Genomic DNA, 24,984 nt, shown 5'->3' on the forward strand with positions numbered 1-24,984 from the left:
AGGTAGGGTTTTGTATGTAGTCCAGATCGCTGTGTTCAAAATACTGCCCATTAGGGTAAAGGTCACCCATCTGAGCAATGCCAGCTTCTTTGAGATATTTTAGAGGTCCGGTCTCCTGGAGTGACCAACAGTGCGGCATGATGGGCCAGGGGAAGCGGGGGTGCAGACAGCAGCATTTTCCGTGCATGGTTACCAATTGTCTGCCACGCAGCCACGGTTGTATCCAGCGTGTTAATTTCTGTTCTCGGCGTGTGTCTATTCACATGTGTCAGTACGCTGCCAAGTGGCGTTGGATAGGCGTCTCTGACCTCCACCGCCACATATGGTGTAAAGGCGTGTGGTCTGAACCAATAATATGCGTGTTGCGCTTGAGCACAGAGATAATATACATAAAAATCTGGCGCTCTGAAACCACCTTTATCATATGGTAGTGTCAGCATATGCGAGCTAATTTGTGGCTGCCCTGTACCCTAGATCAACCTTAGGAGAAGGGTCCTCACTGCTTTAAAAAAAATGCTGAGTTAGTTTAATTGGTATATTGCTAAAGAGATATAAAAAGCGGGGAAGTACAATCCTCTTTATCACAGCAATGCGATCTGCCAGAGATAAGGGTAAGTGCATCCATCGATTCACTTGTTGCTCCAATATGTCGTGTGCCCGACCATAGTTCTCCCTGATTACTACTTCGGGATCACGATGTACTCAGGCAACCCTGGTATTTAACTGGATCCAATGTCTATTCTAGGGGGTAGTCCAGGGAAGGGCGGGGTGTGAACTTGGTTAGCAGTATTATGACTGACTTTTCCCATTCTATCGCGAGACCAGAGAACAGACCAAATTTTATGTATTCGCGAAGGACAGGGGACAGGTGTTGTTGAGGCTCTCTGATAAACAGGACCATGTCATCCGCATACATCGAGATGCCAACTGGTGGGTGCCTAAAATTGAGGGCAGATGTTCTGTCTCTTTGCCAAATCTTACATGCGAGCTGTTCGAGCACTAGGGAAAACTGGAGAGGGGATAAGGGACAACATTGCCTGGTGCCACGTTGTATCTGGAGTGGTGTAGAGGTGCGACCACCAACACGCACTCTGGCTGTGGTGTCAGTGTATAAGATCTTGATCCATTGTAGAATGACGCCAGGGAACCCCATCTTGCGCAGGATATGAAACATGTATCCCCATTCTATTGAGTCAAATGCTTTAGCCGCATTGAGCATGATAGCAGCCGTAGGCAAGGCAGGATTGAGTATATGGAACATGGAAAAAAATAGTACGCAAGTTGTGGGAGGTGGATCTGTCCGGTATAAATCCAGATTGATCCGGAAGTAAGAGGAGGGGAATCAAGGGCTGAATTTTCGTAGCTAGTATTTTTGCCAAAATGTTAGCGCCCAGATTGATAAACGATAGGGGGCAATAAGATTCGACTGAGGCAGAGGGCTTGTCTTTTTTAAGACGAGTGATGATCATGGCTTGTCGGAGCGAGGGGGGTAGGCTACCAGATTTGTGCACCACTGCATACATTTCCAGGAGATGGGACACTAGGAGGTCCGCATACATTTTATAAAATTCTGCTATTAGACCATCCGGTACCGGGGCTTTACCATTGGGAAGGGAAAGGATAGCGTCTTTAACATCTGTTTCATCTATAGGCAGGGACAAGTATTTTCGATGTACGTCCGATAACCACGCACAAGCAATGTCTGATAGGTAGTCTGCCATGATGTCATCAGCTGCACATCCTTGTGTAGTATATAATGTCTCATAGTATTCCCATAACTCCTCCACAATAGCTTGTGAGGTGAAATGCTCTGTGCCACTGATGTCAACAATCTAATCAATCCGATTATGATTTTCACGAAACAGTAGTTTGGTGGCTAGGACCCTGCCCCCCTCACCATATGCCCTGGCAACATATCTCCTCCCTCTATAGCGCGCTTCTGTTCCTGCTAACTTGTCATAGTCATCCAGCAGTTCTCTTATGCGGGCGAGAAACGCATTAGATGGCGCCGCCAAGTACTCCTTTTCCAGCCCCTCTAGTGTCGCCTCTGTTTTGGAGAGTTGCCCTCTGATATCCTTCAGTATGCCCGCTGTAGTGCCTATGCAGACTCCCCTTATCGTCACCTTAAATGCTTCCCAGAGGGATGCTGGACTGTCCACTGTACGAGTGTTTTCATCAAAGTAATAGACTATTGCAGCCCTAATAGCTTTGTTAAAAATGGGATCCAGTAGCGCTTCAGCACGGAAGCGCCATGTGAATGGGCGATAGGGATTAGAAGGGACACACAACTGTATTAGCACAGGATTATGGTCCGACAATGTGCGGGGCAGTGTGTGTGCGTGAGTAACCCAATTGTTCGCGTTTTCATTAAGTAACCAGTAGTCTAGTCGGGACCAGCTGCTGTGGGCAGGTGTAATATGTATGCCTACCAGCGCATGCTCATTCCGCAACTGCCAGACATCCACTAGACCTAGTTCCGACATACCATCATGAATACATTGGGCAACTTTAAGCGTACGTGCCCCTATCGGGTTAGATTGGCCAACTTGTGGGTCTAAATATGTGTTTAGATCCCTCCCCCCACCCATAGCACCGCTGTTTCTGGCCAGGATCGCAAAAAAGTGAGCATTTGTACAAAAGGTGTGGGATCGTCAACCACCGGTCCGTACATGTTAATGATTGTGATATTAGTCAACCCTAATCTGCCCTGTACCATGGCACAGCGACCCTCCAAGTCCACGTGAGTGTGTGTGGGGCAAAATGGGATACCTTTTTTGATCAGAATAAGCACGCTGCGTGCATAAGTAGAATAGGACGAAGCCAGCCGGAATCCCGATCACCTATGCGCACTTTTGGAGTCTGTACGTTTAGTCAGGTGGGTCTTCTGTAGCAACGCAATCTGTACATTATGCCGGTCTAAATATGACAACACTTGCCTTGTCTTTTTTGGGGAATTGAGGCCACTTTTATTCCATGTCATGCACAGATATTTCTCACCCAGTATCTATGATGAACGATCCTGATAGGTAACATGCGTGTAGCCAGCCGCACCCACTGAACAACATCTCTGAGATGATCACTGTATCAAGCATTCTGATCTCAATATTGACAGTCTCTAGCGCCAAATCCCAACACCTTCCCCCCACCCACTTCAGCAACCCAATCTTGCCAAAGGCAAATCCCAGTGACATAACCAAACTTTAAGAACTGAACTTTAGTATTGGGGTACACCCAGTAGGGGACGTAGAGGCCACAACCACTCCCCAAGAAGTCAGGGAGGGGGCGCCTTAGGAATTTTTACGCTCCTGCCCAGTAGCTCACCGCGTTAACATTAGGAGAGCGCCCTAAAAAAATAACTGTAAACCTCCTATCGCAGGCAACAACAAGGAATCAGGTCTAGTTGACGGGAAACTCCCAGGGCACCCCCAAGGGGGCCCCAGCAGTCTCAGAGCCAGTGACCTCCACGCGGGGCAGCCAGTCGCCACCCACCTCCACTTGCAAATAATTAGACATTGGTATATCTGAACACTGCCTGCACAGAAATAAATGGCATCCAACAAACACAGCCCTGCTCTAGCAGCGGGTCGTAGTCAGGGAAAAACGCCGACACATTTCCAGTAAAGTCGCTAATCCTGTGGCAGTTATATGACTAGCTTAAGAAAAGGATATAGAAGGAACAATAAGGAATGCAACAGTCAATCATCAATGTCCGACGTCTGTGTGGAGGATGCACGCCGCATGCGTGTCTAATTTCGCGGACATGTGGTCCATCTGACCGTTGGGAGCCTCAATCTTCCCATCAATGAATTGTAGGCTGGCCTGAATGGCAGAGAGCTTCTTCTCTATTGCTGACGGGGCCTGCGCAGCAGAGTCCAGCTCAGAGTCCGATGCAGCATTTTGTACCGTTTTGCCACCCTTGCGCAGCTCAAAGGTAAGCTTCGGTTGGTTCCTCTCCGGTATGCCCATGGTTTTTGACGAGGTCCGTGCAGGCCAGGAGCCAAAGGCAGTATCCAGGGCTCGCAGGGTAGTGGAGTTCTCAATAAGGCACAGTTTGTCTAGCCGGAGAGGGCCCGCCCGTGCCAGTTGACAGCCTCATCCCCACCCGGTTGTATGTGGGCAGCCTAATGTGGGCGCGCACCCAGAGCACACAGGCAGCGCCACACAGCAGCCAACCCAATACAAGTACTGTGACAGTTCAGTAGTGCCCCTTCAAGATGGCCGCGAATTTAAGAGGGACCCCCCCCCAGCGGGACGATGGTCGCTGGGTGAAGGGCCTTAGGAATAAGCCAGCTGTGTCTCGAGGTAGGTCGGATGTGTGGAGCCTCTACCCTCTGTTGGAGGCCAACTGCGCGTGTTCTGCCCATGCAATGCAAGCCACTAATAAGTTCCTAACACCTTGGCTGCGCAGGATATTCCTCTGCTGTGCTGGGCCATAAAGATAATGAGTGTGGTCATGACAAGCTCAGCTCGTCATGAGCACACGAGCACCGTGCCTCATGACGAGCTGAGCTCGTCATGAGCACCGAAGGGGTTAACGCTGAGGTGCCCTGCATTGAGAGACAGGCCCCGTTCGCAGCTCCTCGTCCTCTGTTTTGTGCAGTCGGATTGTGGGATTATCAGGCAGTATCTGCATGCATATGACGCCTCATACCAGTACCGCCTCTGGTCGCGCAGGAGTTCCCGCCAGCCGGGCCGCGCAGGAGAAAGCAGGCACTAGCCCTCGGAGGCCTACTCCGCCCACACAGACCGGCGGCTCGCGTAGGTGCAGCGCCCCACGACCTCCGTGTCAGCCGCTGGGACTCACCTCAGTATTGCCGGTTCCCGCAACGTGAATTCCGGGGAACCTCAGCGCCAATCCGGCAGTTTTACGACCTCTTATCAGCGCCGCACCACAGCGCACGCTCCAATCGCTGTGTCAGCGCCGCCGCGGGCTGCCCCCACCAACGAATAGGCCGTAACTCTTGTCGCTTGGTCCAGGAGATTTCCCTGACAATATCAGTGGCAGATTCCGGCAGCCCACCGCAGAGGCTATACTATCCGCATGGTGTGAAGCGGTAATTGGCTCTCAGGGAGCAGGATGTTTCAGGATGATAAAGGCGGCCGGCGGAGCAGCACTAGAATGCGGCCATCTTGCTGTGCGCCAAGCCCCCCCCCCCCCCCAAAAAAAACTGACAACTTACTGAGAAATTGTGCCCAAGCTGCTGTGGCAAACAGAGAATTGCTCAGGAAACGTTTAAGAGAAAACAACACCACGCCCAAGACTTTAACGAAGATCTCTTGGTTTCACAGCTTGAAAGGACATATGGCTTGTTCCAAGCTCAACCCCAAATGGTTGAAGTGAAGGAGATAAATAGTGAGTCCTGTAAACGACAGAGTGGTAGTTCATCAAAGGGGGTATAAGGAGCGTTTTGATGCCAAACATAGTGCTATTCATAAAGTTTAGCAGGTGGGAGAGTATGTACATGTCAAACGGCCAAGATGGTTTGTAAAGGGAGGATCCAAGGTTATGGGGCCTTCGTTCATTGATGAGATCAAGAAAAATGTGGTGATGTGGGAAAATGGTGAGATGTGGACCATGTCATACTCGGCAAAGTGCATCTCTTGTGTAGTGGGGAGAGGGGGAGTTTCCAAGCGTGATGTGAGTAACTGTGATACCAACTCTGAATACAAAGGGGAGATGGAACTGGAATCTTAAACAAGGTTCCCATCTGTGGAAGCAAGAACTAGGAGGAGGTGCACCTACCACAAGGATGTGTAACCAACCTTTTTGTGGAAGGGTAATGGGAAAACATTGAATACGTTCACTTCTTTGGAGTTTTGTAGTGGCCTTTGTGCTTTATAAAACGGAGATGTGTCTTAACAGTTGCCCGGTGCCCCTTTCCAGGTACCACACAGTTGTATTTCTTTTTCCAGGTTTATATTAGTTTTTTTATTTTATTGTGTGTGGGGGTGGTGTTGTGGTCTATAGTTGTAACAGTTATGTTCATGACTAACTGATGCAGCCTCTTGGGTCTTTGTGTACATCATATGAAGGTTATACAACCTCGGCAACAGTGGTATCGGTAATTGCTGAGCTGCCCTAATGGTGACTGTGCTGTTACATGGTGGATGCAATAAAGAGAACTGAACAACTTCACTGCGTATGTGTTCTCTTAACACTAGTCACCCTGCTCACTCGAGGTACAGCACACACCACCACAAAGCATAGCTGATTACAACGTCCACAATGCTAACCGGTCTCAATGTACTATAGGTCAACCATCTGTGGGCCCGGCAACAACGCTCAGCACTGTCCACCAATGAAACCAACAGCAGACGTCAAAGCACTGTAGGTGGGCCATCCACTGAACCTCAAGTACCTGTCAGCCGGCCATTTAGAGAGTCAACACAAGACCTCTAGGAACAGTTGATAAACCATCATGATGCCAACAACTGGTCTCACATACTTCTTAGTCAACCATTCCCAAAAACCAACAAAAAGCCTTAAGAACTGCAGGTCAACTGTCCACAGAGCCATTAACAATTGACTTGAAATAAAAGTAGGTCAGTCATCCACTACGCCAACTACAGGTTTCAGAGCTTAGAAAAGCAACCACCCATGAGGCCTTAAAAAGGTCAAGGCTTAATGAGCTGAACGGTGACTGATTGGACAAAACTGGGATCACCAGTTCGCAAGTTTGAATACTGACAAGGCTTACTCAGCATTACATCCTTCCAAAGGGTGATAAATTTGGTATAATAAATTGGGTAATAGAAACATCTGTTATTATGAATGCTTAAAAAAGACAGAAGTGTGGTATGAATCACTAGATAAAATAACAGTTAATTTTATTCTTATATGGCAAAGTAGGTAACAATCCGCGACATCAACAAGCCTCAGGTCAGCACAGACACACAGGCCACTAGGCCTCAATAGGCCACAATACACAATTTGTCAACTTTTAGCTAAAATACAACTGTCGAACCACCTGTTTTCTACTTTACACTCTTGCTAGACAACCCAACCCTTCCCCATTTCAGTCCACCTCTTCCAATTAAAGACATGCTCAATTAGGATACAGACTATCAATAAAATGAGTTTCACAGACTGTGTTTGCGAACAATGCTATATTCCAAGAAGGAGGAACGGAGAAGTGATACAGGGTTTGAGCACCTTATAATACATCTATTAAAAACAAAAGGAGGGAACCCCTACTGTGCTTAGCCTCTCTCTTTGTATCCCCCAAGGGGATCACTCTTTGGTATTAAAAAGATTCTCACCCACTGGGATTCCAAGTGGCACGCTTCATCATGGAGTCGTCGTCCAGATGTCTAGTGTATGAGGGCGGGCTGAACCTTGGCAGCCAAAGCAGCTCTTAGTTATTGAGTGGGCTCCTAGATTTAAAATAGTCTTGTGTGTCCTTATGATTAATTTTATTTCAAAGGGCACCCTGACGGAGTACAAAACAGGTGTTCAAACTTTCAAAAGTTGGATTACAGAGTCTGCCTGCCTCCTTACTCTGATGTAGTTCTAAATAGGATGCTACTAAATAAATTAGATCCTAGAGACCAAATGACTCGGTATGTACGAGTATGGTGAACGAAAGTTTCACAATCAAATGCACACAAATAGGTCACAAACAGGATCCTTGTGAGGTCCTGACGTAAGCCAACTAGCCCAGTGAAACATTTGTGTGACTACTGAAACATGCTGCTCCAGGGTTACAGAGTATACTAATATCCTTAATACATCTCCATTGTTTTTACCTAGGTAGGGTACATAAGGAATATGCCAGTTTCTGAAGATGGCTAGGGTCATAACTAACTGGGCATAATAATGTTCAACATTGATCTTACGTGTCCCCACCTCTATAGGGAGAATGGCCCAACGTCCCGCCTGGACCTCAACTGCCTGATATGTCGTGTGTAGGCCTTTCCTTACCAAGATAGCAAACCTTCTCTGTGGTGTGCTAGCTGAAGAAAATAATGCATCCATTCACCAAAATGTCTTACTTTCTCCTTCTCCCTTGCCAGCACCCAGTGAGTCCCCTTTAATAAAATACTGGGCGTAAATCATTTCAGCAAGGCAAACGTGGCTGCCCTCTTAACCTTATTTGATTGAGACAATCAGCACTGAATCTAATCAATGTTAAATTAGCCATTGACTAAACAAGCCTCAGCATTTCTGTAGGGCCCTTAACACATACCCTACCACCAGAGACAACCGACCCCCAGCCATAATCCATAGATTGAGTCCCCTGGATTAGAAAGAGAAGCTGTTGTCAAGCCTCTTAATCTACATCCTCATGTCCCCTCCACTCTGATACCCTAGAGCAGAGGTCTTCAATCTGTGGGGCGCGACCCAAAGGGGGGCCCTGGAGTCATGGGAAGGGGGTCACGCTCTTCCTGTGCTAAAAGAAAAGGTTCCAGGCAGGATAGTTAAAAATGCCTTCCCTGGAGCGTTATTCAGGGAATCTCCTGTGCTGGGAAACAGAAGCCAGGCAGACAGTTAAACACACCTTTCTTCCAGTGTACTGCTGGCCTGAAAGAAATGCAAATGTGCACAACGAGGTAATCTGCAAATGTAAAGGATTTGCAGATTAACTCGTGCACATTTGCATTTCTTTCAAGCCAGCAGTACACTGGCAGAAAGGTGTGTTTAACTGTCTGCCTGGCTTTGATTTCTCAGGAAAGGAGAGTGCTGTTGAAGTTCATTTATTGAATCACTTGAAACTTTTTGAGTGGTAGTGCACAGAGTTAACTGAGCTGTGAAGTGCATCCTTTTAATTGTCATTGTATTTAAATAGCTTTTACTATCCCTGAGAATGTGTTGAAGGGACCTAAAAAACGTATGTATGTTTTAAATATGACGAATGATGTTCAGCTACCCCCAGTTACATGCAGCTATAAATGCCAAGTTGTCAGCATCCCATGAAATATAATATGATTTTCCTCTAATGCTGTGCAATAAAGTCGCAGCCCATGCATTACAGCTATACCAAGGGCCACTGGACTCATGCGATTGTGAGGCCGCAGCAATTTTAACTTGATTATAGATGTCGCATTTGCCATATAATCCATCATCTGCCACAAATTCTGCCGATTTTAACCCCCCCAAAAATTATTTATTCAAAAAAGTTCAAAAGTTATTAAAAAGCAGCAACAGGTGTTGACGCTTAGTAGAAGGCCATTTGTAAAGCTGTGCTGGTCACCTTTTTGTTGCTTATTTCGATATTTGGGTGTTAAACTGGTACTAATGAGTTGCAACCACAGATTGACCGTTTCCCAGGTGAACATTTATGGTTGTCAATGATACGAAGTACCAAGTTCTAGAAATTTTTGTTGGGTCCTAACGCCTAAAAAATGTTGATGGGGGGGGGGGGGAGGTCTTGGCATCAAAAAGTTTGAAGACCACTGCCCTAGAGTCACTTTTCCATTTATCTTCTGCCCCTTATCAATCTCACTTCTCCCTCCCCAGCTGCTCATCTCCTTGCCCCTGAGCCTGCCAGCTTGCGAAGCAGACCCTCTCCCCTCCCTAGCAACATAGATGGGTTGTTATGCATCTTTATGCAACCAAGGGTGGCGCCTTCTCCCTACCCACCACCCCAACCTGCAAAATTTAAAGTATAAAACCCCTTAAAGAAAACAGATTATTCTATCATAGCTGATTAAGTCAATTACAACTGATTAATTCCACACAGTAAGACACCAAATGCTCATTGGGACCTGGATTTAATCAAGCTAATTATTACAATCAATTACATTTATAAAGTTCCATCACTCTTCAAATCAAGAGGACCCCACAATCCCTGGATACATATAAATGTACAATTAATTGACAACATAAAACAACAAAACGTATTATGTGCATCATTAAAAATAATTCAGATTCTCTGGTCTCTCTTGAATATTTTCACTACAGGTGCCTAAATAATAAGTCCTTGAAAAAGTCCACCAGAGGTAGTCGTTCTGACCAGGAGAATCCAGAAAATCCATCCTTAGTATCTTTCTCCTGGTCATCCAAAAAACATTGGTCCAAGTAAGTTCATTTCAGAAGGCTCCTCTATTAATAGCCGACGCGTTTCAGCCTTGGCAATTTAAGACCTCCCCATGACCAAAGAGAAAAGACAAGAGGACTTTTGCCACAGCAACATTCCTTGAAGCATTCTTGTATAGCAAACATCCTTATTTGCACTATCTGCTGTACTAAGATCAGCATCTCAAATGATAGGACATCTCCAGTATATCTTAAACGGGCAAACAGGACAACTGAGGTCAAAGGGCCATAAAGATCACTGTGAAGTTTCTACAGCCGACAGTGTAAATAGGATTTTAATGACCTAAGGGACCCCAACTTACTGGGAAAGCTCACTTACTGTGTCCCAGGGAGTGCACCCCCCCCCCCCCCCCACCCCCCGGGACACAGTAGTTTCTCTGTCCACACTATCACAGGCAGGTAAACATGTTTGCTCCAGTCTTGCAGGAGCATTTTTTAAATCTCCTGCCTAATGGGAGCAAACACTAAGGGGTTGATTTTGATGTCAGACGGAATTTCTTCCGCCAGATACCGGTCGGTCGGTCCTGGGACCGACCGACACCCGGGCGGCAGTCCCGCACGCCTAATAGGATGTGCCCGAACACTGTTCGGTCGTATTCCTACTTTTCACTATCGGAGAATGCATTATGGCCGTAATGAATTCTCCCATAGGGAAATGGGAGGTGTGATTCATCCCTGCATTCAAGGTGCCTGCCACCGGGTGCAGGAATCCACAGGGGGGCACTTATCGGCCCCCAACCGTAGGCCTCGCACCAAAGGTGGCCTTCCTGTGTGCCCCCAAACACGCTTTCTGACATGGCATCCATCTCGGACAGGCTGGCATAGAAACCATGCTGAAAACTGTGCAATGTAATCTCAAGAGCAGAAATGCCCGCCCTCCAGAGTACAGGTCGACTTCAGACTGGCTCCTGGAACCAGTCAGAATGGCCGGACGGTTTACTTTCCGACCTCCTAGATCATAATTAGGCAGTCGGAAAGTAAACCGAGCGGCCCAAGGCACAGACTGTCTGTCAGAGCCTTTATGGGCCACATTGTAATCGGCCCCTACGCCTGATCCCAGCTGGTGGGAGATTTGAAAATGCTCTCACAGGCTAGAAGCAGACTTGTATTCTGCTTCCCTGCCCGCACGAATGCCGTGGGGCCCCTCTCCCATTTCTAAGTTTATTTGGCCATGGGGGATGAGGTCCCCAGGGCACAAGAACGCTTGAGAAGGGGGATTCCCTTTTAAATTTGATACTGCCCTGGGGACGGGGTCTGCAGAGCCTAATGAGGCTCGAGAAGGAGTGGTGTGCTGCTCCTCCCCTTTTTAAATGTAATTGGCCCCGGGGGAATGTATCCCCTGGAAGCTTGAGGAGGAGCCCTCTGCCTCCATGTAGGTTGGCCACAGGGCCAACCTCCCGCCACCCATGATGGGAAACATCCTTTACAACAAAACTTTTTCCACGCAGTACCTTTACAACGCAGGAATTACAACGCAAGTCGTTACAACGACTTGCGCTGGAGGGCGCTGTAGGATAGGGAATAGTTTAATTTACTATCCAAAACCTTCCCTACTATCCACGGGGACTGGAGTTGGAATAGTAAATTAAACTATTCACTATCCAGCACCACCCAACGCAAGTCGTAACGACTTGCGTTGTAAAACCTGCGCTGTAAAGGCATGCGTAGAAAACGCATGCGTTGTAACGACATACATCCCCCATGATAGAGATATATACACATACATACATATACACACACACACACACACATTGTGATTGTTGCTGCTTTGCGTAAGACAGGTGACCATTTTTGTTGGCTACTGTGGCAGGTCGCGAAAGGGGGGGCGAGCACTTTTAGGGGCAGGTAAAAGGGTATTAGAAAGATTGGCTAGATTCTAGAATCAACTAGTCAGCTATAGGATGCTGAGGCGGCGGGCAGAAGTGATCCATGAGGCTCTGAAGGTTCTAAGAAGAGGAAGGTTGTATGGAAGGGGATAAGATTAGGCAGAGACAGAAAGGTTTAGGTTTGGATAGGCTGGGACACTTGCGGAAATTGAAGTTATTAGAGTGAGGGGAAGTTAGGAGGTGGTGTTTGTAGCATTGAGACAGGAGGCATTAAGCTGGGAATTTTGTGAGGCCGGAAGACCTGCTCTCATTAAGCCAGTATTTTACACACCATATTTATGTTTGTCGAGCTTATGGTGTCCTATCAGAAAGTGTGTGGGGGGAAAGCCTGATGGGAAGGTGGATAGATAATAAATATGTATCAAGGGATCCTGTGAAAAAAGCAGCCCACTATGCTGTTTATGCATTGAGAGTTGGGCCCAAAATCGACACAAGTAGAGGCCTACTAGGATTCATCCTGGACCCAAAGGCTCTCCATTTGCTGTCAGGACTACCAGTCCTCTTTGTACCTTTTAGGCTAAACTGTCTCCTTTATCACCCTGGACAGCACAGTCCACATGCAACATCCTGCACGCAAACGTACACCTTGTACCACCCTGGACATAACCATCCATCTTCGCTCTTGTACACCGTCTAATCACATTTTCTTGTGCCCACCCATCCTGAGCACCCTACTGTCAGGAACCGCCTCTCGCACCTACTGTATCAGCTCAGGAATCAAAATGTTCCCATGCCAAAGCTAAAAGACATTCTTGTCTTTGACAAACGCCTACTGGCCCTCCATAACTAATCACCTCTAGAGTTTCAAGGTCACCGCACAATCCTCCATGCAGTGGGAATAAAGTGTTCCCATCATGGGCCACGGGGCCTTCAGGTCCTACCAGCAGTAACCTTGTCAGCACTGAGCACATTGCTATTCGTTACCAACTCCTCCCTAGCCAAAACAAATCAAATCCAATCCAGTAATCGTCTCCTATGAACCACTCCTTATGTACACCATGCACTCAGGAACAACTATTCTCGACCACACCCTCTGCCCAAATCTGCAGTGGGGGAAACACAGTTACCTTGCTTCTCTAAGGAACAGCTAACCTACTGAACACAAAGGAGGGATCATGGTGAAGAATTAACCTAACCAGCAGCAGGCTCTATGTAGTATTGCAGGGGAAATAACTAAATGTCAGCCCATTGCCTGCAGTCTATAGGGGTGTGCAAATATGCAACTCCCTTTGCACATCTAGTCTCTATTCATCTTATATACGAAAATGAGGAGCTCTATTAGCACATGACGTATGTAAAAAGCAACCTTTGATTGATTTTTATCAAATTGGTAATTGGGATGTGCACAGTTTTTCCCCTAAGGGTAAGTTTGCTGTTAAACGTTTCCCAATTGTGAAAAAACAACCTTTCCATTCTCCTCTTAAACCTCTATAGCAAGCCTGCTCAGAATCTTCTAATGTAAACCAAATGTATGCCCATACGGAAGCAATCATGTGTGAAGCTAAGGAAGAGAATCCAAGGAGGAAGAATGCGGCCCATATGGAAGATAGCTTATTTTTCAGCGTTACTGCACATAAAGATGCCACAAATACAACAACCTTCAACACGCCAAAGGGGGATATTAGAAAGGAATGCAAAAAAAAATAGAATTCACAGCGACAGATTAAAACAAAACTGCGAACAAAGTGAAGTTAGCATAGTTGAAGCTTAACATGAGAAACAAAATGGACTTGGGGAAAATAACACAGATCTGATATTAAAGCGTTACAAAGGATGGTCCCATCTACAGGGTGTAGAACAGATAAGGCGCAAACTACGTGTACACTAGGACAGTCCTTATCCATGCTTTTAAAGGTTGCATTCAAAAGTACTGCCAGGTTTTTCGTGAGCTATTGAATCGCATACAACAACTGTACATAGGTTTGGTCGTATACTTCACAAAATACAGAAGAATGGATCCCACATGTACTGCTACATCCTTTAAAATACACAAGGCATAGCAGCTAGCAAGAAGGGCTCCCATATCCATAGTAATATAGAGTAGCTAAAGTAAACGGAGTCAATTTAAAGTCCTGGCATATTTGCAACAAAACACAGATTAGGTAGTGATGGAAATAGAAAAAAATGTACTCTGGAATTCCAATAATTGGGGGTAAAGGTGTGGGCGCGGAAAGGGGTTGAGTTAGGAGTGGGGTAGTCATAAGCGGAACGGGACAGTAAAAATACACATGTATCTTGTAAAGAGGGTAACGCAAACAAACTGGCAACCAATGTGACAGTAACTCTGTTCTGTCTTACTTAATTGGTCATAAAGAGGGAGCACTTTACAACATATTACAGGGTAAAGGCACCTATGGCGCATATTATATATATACACACACACACACACACGTGTGTGTCCTCAGCACTTTTCAGGGGATAATAATAATGGTAAGATAATTCTGGTGGACAATGCATTTGCTAGAGAGCTGTCTTTTGCTTAGTCACAATTTTGACTCAAAGAAACATAGAGGTTAATGGTGCCTGCTGCAAAGCACATTGTGTAACATGCATATCACTGATTTTATGTTTTATTTTGAAAGGTAAGTAAAGTCTTAATAATACGGAGAACCCCATTCACTGCATTAGGTTATGTGCTCTTAACATATAATGGCCATCACATTAGTATTAGGTGGTACAGAACTATGCCGCAAGGCTAATTCTGAATCAACCGAGGCGGCATGCAGCTACTCCCCTACTCAGGAAACTGCATTGGCCTCCAGTCACCCAGCGCTGCGCCTTCAAAACAGGTTGTATGATATTTAAATCCTTGCACTGCAAAAGCCCCAAATTCATTGACCAACTAATCACCAGATACATACCACCCCGCAACCTACGATCACTCCACCAGGGCCTCCTCCAGACGCCCTCTTTTAAACTTAAGCGAGCTGGAGGCCGTAGGTTTGCAACACTTGCCCCCTGCTTATGGAACACCTTCCCTCTGGAGATTCGGAACTGCCAAGACCTCCTCTCTTTCCGGAAAGCCTTGAAGACCTGGCTCTTCAGACAAGCATTTCAATAATTCTCCACCCCTCATCCACGTTTATGTTACTGTTGACCTCAGCGCCAAGAAACCAATCGGTGATAGTGCGCTTAACAAATACCTTAATAACATAATATAACAATAACAGTATATATTATATGTGGCTCCTTCACCTTGGAAGCAGTCCCGGTTCTAGAGGGTGGGCCGGGCGGGGCAGGCCCACCCAAATAAGATCCTGGCCCACCAAAGGCCATTCAGAAGTAGAAAACCAGGGGCACATATCTGGGCCAGCTTTCCTGCTGTTGTACAAACCCATACATGCCAACATTTTAGGACACGGATGAGGGAGATTTAAAAAAAAATTAACTTCTATTGTAGAAAATGCAATTTCAGGCGGGAGACAGCTAAAATAAAGCCATTTTTGGCTTGAAAAATTGGTAGTCTCACGCTTGAATCAGGTCTATTGGCATGTATGCAACCCTAAAGGCTGCTACAGCTCGAGTGTGACTCTCGCAAGCCACAGAGACAGCCGGTCTGTTGTCATGCGCAGAATGGCAGTGGGCCAGCAGAGCAGGCACAGCATGGTGCACCTCTGCCCATCCCAGACCTCAGGAGTTGACTTTGATTCTCTGGGAGCTGCTATTGCTTTTGAGCAGCACAATTAACAAGTTATAGGCGGGGGACGTGGTCTTCAGTCCCCACACCAGGCCTCAACTATCCAATCGGAAAGGTACAGGAAAGGGGGGCAAGGGCCAGAATTTTTGGTTTAAAAACCCGACCTAAAAAATGACGACTAGATATAGGTAAGAGGAAAATTTGATTTTGACAATGTTGACTGAAAAAACAATTCACCCTCTATGTTGGGGCAAAAGGAGAGGTAAGAGCAGAGGAGGGATAAAGAGAGAGAGACAAAAAGAAATAAGAGCTCGAGTGGGGAGTAGAGACAAACGGAGAGGGGGAAAGGAAAGAGAGAAATCATTGACTAGAGAAGAGAGGAAAAAGGAGGCTAGAGGGGAGGGAAATAACTAGAGATGAGCACAATGAGGGAGTGATAGAGGGGGAAACAAGAGAGGGAAACAGTCAAGGAAAAGATGAAATGAGGTCAAACTAAGTGGAGAGAAGGGTAGAACAAGAGATTGGTAAAGGTAGGGTGGGAAACAAAAATGGAGAGAAGGGTAATGGCAAAGGGAGAAAAAGAATAGTAAATGATAAAGCAAAGGATGGATGCCGAAGAGAGTGTTAGCAGTTTAGTTTAGTCAGAAATAAGGAAAGGATGAATCGAGGCCTCACACACTCCTTAGTTCTGACGTACCCGCAGTCTACAGCTTGATGTAGAGGATGGCAACACCTAGAGGAAGTGGCAAATCAGGAGTAGAACCCAAGAAAAGGCTAATGTGATACTATCCCTCCAAGAAAAAAACACTATGGTAAAAGAAATGCCACCTGTGGATTCTCGACTGTATCTAACAATTACTCCAGAAATAGGTGTATTTTCCGGTACCACTCAACAATAAAACATACTTTTCGTCTAATCTCTACTAAAGGTAGAACAAGCTCCCTCCACTTTCCTGAATAACATTTGAAAGCATGCAGAACTGAAAGCCCTTATAAGGACGGGAATCTTTTTAATGTCTACAGAGAATGGTCTTCTGCAAATGTCAAGGTTTGAGGAAGCAGGTAGCTACTGACAGCAGCAACTCAGTAAAGTGGACACAACATAATATAGCATTTGGTGTAGGATACAAACAAGTTCAAGGGCTAGAGGGAAATTAGGGTGACTGACATGAGAAAACACAATTGAAGAAAATGACAAGTTTCAAGACAGGAAAACACCTAAAGTAAAACTCAAAGAGGCAATAGGAATTGAGAGAGTGGGGAATAAGGACATGGGAGGTAGAATAGAACAACCTATATAGTATATGTGGGTAGCAGAGAAGTGAGAAAGAGGAAGAAATTATAGACTAAGTGAGAGGGAGGTAAATAGTACAGGGGCAATGGAAACGGGGAAAATCAGGGCAACTACAGAGAGAAAGAGACAGACAGGAAAAAAAGAGATGAACAACAAGAGATATGGAAAAAAATTAGAGGGATAAAGAAGGGTATTAAAATAGATGGAGGGGTTTGTAGAATGAGACTAAGACAGAGGGACAGAGACAGAATGAAAAGTAGGTATGGACAGACAAAAACATAGAAAATCTAATAGATGTGATCAGTGAGAACGTTAGAGTGCAGGTGAAGTGAGCGAGCAAAGAAAGAGGAAAAAGGGATAACCCCTAGCAGGAGCAGTGATGGGCTGTTTATACTTGTGGGGGAACGAAGGAGAGAGTAAGGACAGAGGTACCATATAAAAAAAAAAAACATCTGAAGTGATTTCCTCCAGCCTGTCAAGCAGATTCAAATCATGTCTCTTCCCACAGTATAGATGTTACTAAGTACCAAGCTGTAGAGAGAAAGAAAGAGAAAGAAAGAGAGAGAAAGAGAGAGAAAGAGAGAGAAGGAAAGAGAAGGAAAGAGAAGGAAAGAGAAGGAAAGAGAAGGAAAGAGAGAGAAAGAGAGAGAAAGAGAGAGAAAGAGAGAGAAAGAGAGAGAGAGCAGGGCCAGGCAGCACAATTAAATGACACTGAGTAGAAAGCTTGGCACCTCTGGTGATCCAGAGACATTGGGACAAGCAGGAGCCTTGAATGCATTGGAGTGAGCAGGGTTTTGGGCAACATGGAGTAAGCATAAACCTCAGGACCCTGAGGGTGAGCTTGAGGCTCAGGGACCTAAACTCAGCTATGCTTCTGAAGCCTATATTCACCCCCAATACCCGCTGAGAGGATTGAGGGTGAACAGGAGCTTCAGCCGTCTGGTGATAACAGTACGCCTCATGCCCTTAGGGTGACCAAAACATCAAGGAAGCTATGAGGACATATAGGTTTTACGGAATCTCATGGTAAACATGATCCTCAGGGAAATGAGGATGCCCTGGAGCTTCCAAGAAGGAGTGAGCAAGAGATTCAGGGTCTGGCGGTGAACAGGGAAATCAGGTGATCGGATGATGAGCTGGAATCCAAAGGCACCTGAGAGTGAGCTGGAACATTAAGGATCTGAGCCTGAGAAAAAGAGGACCAGAGAGTGGAAATGAGCTTTAGGGTCTCTTTAATAAGTGGGTAGTTTAGAGACCAACTGATGGTGAGCAAGAGTCTGAAGACCTTAGGATGAGCAGCACCTATGGATTCTTAAGTGGGAACAGAAGCTTACAGAAAAGAGGATAGGCATGAGCTTCTTGGGACATGTTAGTCAGGGCCAAGCAAGGAATTAGAAGAATGAGTTTTAGGTCCTGGCTGCAGAGAGAGGATTCAGCGACTATAGGGCGAGTAAGGGCTTTGAAGATCTATCAGTGAGCAACAGTTTCAGGGACCGATCCGTTGAAAGATGTGCGAGTGAGCTGCAGAGAAATAATAGTGTTTCCAGCAAGTGGAGAATGCTAATGGTCCTAGAACATTTGAAAAGTTTAATTGATCACAAATGTCTCCCCAGGTTTGCTCCCTGATGCTACCCAAGCAATGTTTCATGGAAGGTTGTGATCTGCAAAGGTAGGCCACTTGCTTTTGGGTGCCCAGGCTATTATTTGGTACTCAGTTTTTAACTGTGTTTTAAAGAACATATGCATAGAAAGTGAGGACAAATAAGTGTAAAGTATGCATTATTTTATTGTGTAGGGGTGTGCAACGTTGCCAGAAGGCTTACTGTGCTGCATTTTTAAACTTCAGTGCTTTGCAAACTGCAAAGTTGACAATTTTTTTTTTTTTTAAAGCATAACAAGCGGCAAAGATGTGTGGCAGCAGGAATGTTTCTGCTGCTGCACATGACCAGAAGCAGACTGCAGCCAATCTATATGCTGCGTTCCTCCCCTTCCACAAAGCCAGAAGCGAAGCAGGGAAAGCGAAGTAGACACCTCCTTTGTTTCCTTTGCCACAAACTTAATTCTCCATAAAAAGGCACCATTCACATACAAAGGAATATATTCCGACAACCTAAAACGCCTGAAATGGAATGAGTCTAACGGACAGTGTATCCTAAAAACAAGCAAGGATTTTATCACGTGTGCTCTTGACCAAATGGCCTCCCCAACAGCAATATGGACGCAGTTATGTACACATTTGATCAGACTTTATCCAGCGACAAGGCAGGGCCTAAACCGCACACCACCAGTAGGAGCAACAGCACTCCCCATGATACAAACACTAAAAAGAACGAGAAACAACGCACTGAGGTTGCTCTTAAAATCTCCAGAGAACAGCAACCTCCTCGACACATATCGTCATGCCCAAAAGGCATTTAGAAGGGCAGTTACCCAAGAGAGAAAGGACCAGGAATCTTAATTCTGGGTCAAACTGGTATGGGAAAGTAAACGACAAAACTCAAAGTCATTTTGGTCACTTATCAACAATATCGATCGAAACACAACATCATTCGGATCAGCGAACATCCAGGAAGCAGACTGGATCTTGTACCTAACAGAGCATTTCCAGGCACAAGATAACCCTGACAGCCCTGGATTAACATGGGTTTCTGACACTGGCACGGGTGCAACACCGAATTCTCCACTCGATCAAATGCAGGGGCCTTCCTCATTTGAGGAACTGTCTGAAGAAAGAGTAGTCCAAGCTCTTACCAAAGGAAGACAAGATGGAGCACCAGGCCTGAATGGCCTGCCGCAGAGGCTATTCAAGTCCGATGTCCCTTTCTGGTCCAAAGTGCTATTAAACCTTTTTAACTACACCCTGACCTACCAAACTATCCCGGATTCTTGGAGAGGTGCTATTATCCATCCCATCTATAAAGCCGGTCCACGAGGCAACCCAAACAACTATAGATTAATTGCCTTGTTGGACATAGAGGCAAAACATTTTGCAGGCCTCATTTTGGAGGATCTGAGACAATGGGCAAAGGATAAAAATCTGATTCCTTTTAATCAAACAGGATTTGTTGCCAAATCAGGAACAATGACAAACTTATTGGCAACCTCCACCATCATTGACAAAGCCCTCACAAATTCCAGGTCGATTTATTGCTGCTTTGTCGACTTCAAAGCAGCATTTGACAGGGTGCCTAGGGCAGCGCTGTGGCAAAAACTGAAGCAGTGGGGAATCCCAGACAACATCTTGAATTCCATCATCCTGCTGTACTCTAACACATGGGTCCGAGTGAAGCTAGGGTCTGGCACGCATCTCTCCCGGAAAATCTGGACCTCTCGTGGAGTCAAACAGGGATGCGTGCTGGCTCCCCTCCTCTTCAATCTATTCATTGCGGACCTATCAAGCACCCTAGAGGGAGTAATCAGTCATCCACCAAAAGTAGGAGGCACAGCATTATGCAATCTTTTATATGCCGACGACCTGGCACTGTTCAGTCTCACCAGAGTGGGGCTACAGAGACTTCTGGACGCCTTAACGCAATACACGGCTAACAACCAGTTAGAAATTAACATGAAAAAAACTATGGTTGTCCCGTTTGGCAAAAAACGCTACAGAGGTGGAGGCTGGACAATAAACAAAGAAAGCATTTTAATCGGCCAATCGTATAAATACTTAGGGTTCCATTTGGACTCCAGGGGCAGTTTTACTAAACAGAGCACTGTGATTGCAGCCAAGGCAACAGCGTTAATGATATCCCTGGCTAAGCTATCGAGGAAACTCTCTGGCCCCACGGTTTTGCCCTTACTGGAAGTGCTTAGAGCAAAGATCGGGCCCACTCTTTCGTATGGTATAGAGATCTTCAAGGGAAAAATGAACAATTCCCTAAACAAACTGACAACTAAACTCTATAAGAAATTGCTTCACCTGCCGAGGTCCTCCTCGCCAGCACAGGTCAGATTAGAGCTGGGCCTAACAAACTATGAATCCTCTAATGTTGGCTCATATCTTAATCTGATCCACAAACTAAGGAAGGCAGAAGCTGGTACCCTGGAACTCCTGGTCTGGAATGAAATTAGTGTGAGCAATCCGGGAGGAACTTACGGCCACCTCCTAAACGACTATATCCAACAAACGTCTGCTGCGGATCTCTGGGCCCTTAACCCAAGCCAGACTGCCTTCAAAAACACAATTAAAAAAGTTATAAGACTGAAATCCCTGATCATAGACAAAGCTCTCCTTGCGAAACGTAGCCATGCTTGGGCAGTAGCCAACTCCTATAAACGACTTCATCTGGCAAATTATCTGTCAATAACATTCTCTTATCTAAAGCGATGCCTGATCGCCCTAAGACTGGGAGATTGGCGCTTCCTACAAAATCTCCCTGCATGGCGTCAAAAAAAGGCTGATCAAATGTGCAGAGGGTGTGGGTCAGCAAACGAAACTTTTTTGCACGTGCTTTGTATTTGCCCCTTCTTCATTTCCCAACGCAGACGCCTACTCAGGCCGGAATGGAACAGGCTGGGAGTTCGGACTTGCAGACACGCCATTACTGCTGCTCTGTCCTTAGAGAACACTGACTTAAACATAAAACTGGCCAAATGTGTTCAGTATGCCTACGGACTCTTAGAAAAATTGGACCACTGTGCAGAATAATGTGCATCTAACTCCACCTGCATTGTCCGGGAGTGCTAATTTCTAAATTGACGTTGCAGTAAGCACTGATAAGAAAGCCACATTGCACTCTGTTTTTATTTTCTTCATTTTTTTAATCTCTTTTAAGTTGTAAGATTGTATTAATGTGCTGGAAGAATCTTTTAAAGATATGTTTTTATATATCTAAATAAAGAAAGTTTATTATACCTCCTTTGTTGGAGTTTATGGTGTTAAAAAAGCAAAAGTTGACAATGCCAGTACCTAAAATATTAGATTTCTGCAATACTTTGTACCACTGCCCATTCATCTTCGTGGCCCACCCATCTTTGTTCATGGCCCACCCTGAGCAAGAATCCTAGAGCCAGGCCTGCTTGGAAGACTCATTGTCGTATGTAGCATTTCTTGTACATTGGTTTACACTACTGCATGATCCACTGCCAATGTGGAGCGTGTGTGAGATGTAAAGCAATCTGAAATCCTACGCTGGGGTGAGTATCGCTACAAAAGAATTAAATAAAATAAATGAGTAAGAGCAATTTAAATTACTTTTGTTATTAAATCAGAGACAGATACATCTAACGTTATTATTTATTTATTTATGCGATTTGTATAGCGCGAACAAATGCCCGAAGGCGTCTCGGCGCATATCTTTAACATCCAAGGCTTGAACAAAGTCAAAAACCTGCCATCAAATCACAGTTTCTCGTAGTACTTGTGCAGTGGAATCTGCAGGTTTACATCGAGACAAACTCAGCATATTTCAGTAGTCAGGTAGTCAGGTACTGGATCTCGCTCAATAAAGGCTGCCGGATCGGAGTGGATCCCCTTCATTTCCTGCCCCATGAATAGGGTAACACAGCTGTACATAAACCTAGCCATACTCTTAAAAAAAAAAAAAAAACAGCATCCCGCGGACGTGCCCAAGGGAAGCCATACCCTCATCAGGCAGACAACTCTCAGCAGCAAAGCAGAGATCCACCGCGTTACAAATGACATCAAACGCAACTTACATAGGCTCAGGCAACCAAACCACACTACAAATACAGAGGACAAGCCCCTCCCCTCATCCGAAAGCTCACACGTCACTGAGGAATTCCGCAATGTCATATAACATGATGCCGTTCATTTTAATAAGAGTCGATGCGGAGACGGGCACGGTCCCCAGTGCTACAGCTTGTCACTGCTCTCCTCGCGGATTGGAGAGCGGGCAGGGTGGGCGGGTCGCAGCTGCTATCTAGGCTTCACTGTCCATCTCTACAGCTGTCAAAGTCGTCCATGATGAGCTGAGGGGTCTCACCACCAAACATAGTAAAGTGGTTACGGGAGACCAATATTTCACTTTAAGGCATTCCAGTGCGTCACCCCCTACCCTTCCGACCTCAGGGTCATAGCTCCGTTATGCCAATGGGCATCTGATGATCGGCCACGGAGTAATGGAGCATATTCATACTGGGTACTTGGCTTGAACAACTTTGGGAAGGGGGAGAGGGGGGGGGGGTGGTGGTGGTTGCACGAGATCCCTGTCAATCTAACAATGTCAGTCGGAGCTTGGGTCAGCCTTGCCTGCTCGCTAACCAGTGCCGTCCTGTTCTGTTGTAACAGCCGAGCCTTGATACGAAATATTACCCGCAAAGCGCCAACAAGGACAGCACATGTCAATGCATTCCTACATCTGGACATTTAGACGGCTGAGAAGTAACAGAACGTATGGCCCTGAGCTGTGCTGTTATGAAGGGATTTATAAACACACCACTATAGCAACGTGGCCTCTTCATAAAAGGCAAAAAGACAATTGATGGACACAATGCAGAACAAGGCTACATGGAATCCTACCTCCACACCCAGCAGCAGGGGATTTACTTGCCATTAAACAGACATTTCAATGTAGCACTGTACCTCCACACCCAGCAGCAGGGGATTTACTTACCATTAAACAGGCATTAAAATGTAGTACTGTATAACGCTACAAAAATAGTGTATTGTATCCGACGCACTTTAACTAGGCTCTAGGCCGGGCTTCCTCTCACACAGGGGCATGACACTCAAGCTCTCCTCCCACCCCCTTCCCTTGAGCAGCAGCCCTTCAACGAGCATCCCCCAAGCACTGTACCATTAATTACGTGCCAACAGAGCAGTCTAAAAACCACAAACAGGCGCCTCGAAGGCCTGAACAGAAGACTGCCATTCACTCAGATGTGGTATATTAATGACTACTTTGCTAAAAAAAATCATTTCATTGTATATGTCATTTAATACATTAAACAATTCCACGACACCACCTACCACTCCTCACTAAAAATAGAAGTAGGTATTTTGCAACCACGAATTAGAGGATTCACCTCTTAGTAGAGGGATTGGAGTCCCATTTCGCACCAACCCTCACTCACAAGCAGCGCCTTTAATTCTCATCAAGCGCAGCCGTCTAGCTGAGGTGATCTACGCCCTCTCAAGCAGCAGCTGAGCGAGCGCCGCGCGCACTAAGCTGTCATTGCCAGCTGTCCCCTGCGCTCTCCCAGCCTCTCTGCTCCAGGCCCCGGCCATACTCCCTACCCCTCACCTTCTCTTGCGCTCGAGTAAGCTTCTTCTGCACGTTGCTGGCGATCTTGCCCGCACTCACTCCCTTTCCGCCCATCTCAGCCATCTTGCCGTCCGTGTCACAGCGCACTGAAGATGACCAGTGCTAGGAGACGCTGAGTTAGGGGGGGGGACCAGCGGGGGCACGAGGCGGGGCAGGCAAGGAGCAGGGGAGACACGGGAAGAGGAGCCCAATGGAGAGAAAACAATGAGCCGCAGAGCACCGCCTCCGCCAGCAGAACACAGCCTTTAAAGGGACAGAGAGAAAAATTGATGTGCTGCGCGTGTCGTGGGGAGGGGCATTAACCGAGGGCCACGCCCACACACAGGGTTTCATTCAAGGGCCAAGTCCATAGGTTGCACTGAAACGAGAGTGCGCACCCACTCATAGAGTTTTTACTAAAAGACCACACCCCTCATCCTAATTGCAGTGCTTACCTATAGCGTCAGCTATAGGCCGCACCCCCAGCGGGCAGGGCTGTTTCACGTGTTCGCCAACCAGCAAAAGCTTTACACGACAAGTTACGCCTCCCAGGGGAGAGGTGATGGGTGGAGTTATGAAGTTAATAATATGCACGCCTGCCTTTACAGCTTTAACTGACAGGCCGTGGTTAAAAGGACAGCCCCCACCTACGGTTCTTAAGGGAGGTGCCGAGCCCACAGATACCCTTAAGAGGTAGACCTCTTACCCTCCTCTGGGTTGGCACAGCCACGTGTGTGCTAAACCACATATTTGTAACTGTATTGTAATCGCATTAATATAGAGCTTCTTTATTTATTTATTTAATGCGATTTTCTATAGCGCGAACATTACCTGAAAGTGTCAGAGCACTTTACAAAAGAACCAGTTGCGATACATAAGGATTTAGGATTACATGAGTTACATAAAAGATGCAAACTGGACTTTTT

The 24,984-nt window shown here is 46.1% G+C and overlaps 1 protein-coding gene across 23 annotated transcripts in view; it reads right to left on the minus strand.

The window, feature by feature from the left end:
* Positions 1-24,383, minus strand: part of BIN1 (bridging integrator 1) — a 556,732-nt gene extending 532,349 nt beyond the window's left edge. For all 23 annotated transcript variants that reach the window (XM_086957148.1, XM_086957143.1, XM_086957146.1 and 20 more), the window contains exon 1: positions 24,059-24,383. In XM_086957148.1, the coding sequence (XP_086813274.1) occupies positions 24,059-24,142 (84 nt within the window). In that variant the 5' untranslated portion in view covers positions 24,143-24,383. The remainder of the gene's footprint in view (positions 1-24,058) is intronic.
* Positions 24,384-24,984: the final 601 nt, after the last annotated feature.

Source organism: Lissotriton vulgaris, chromosome 2_1, assembly GCF_964263255.1.
Source record: "Lissotriton vulgaris chromosome 2_1, aLisVul1.2, whole genome shotgun sequence".
NCBI lineage: Eukaryota > Metazoa > Chordata > Amphibia > Caudata > Salamandridae > Lissotriton > Lissotriton vulgaris.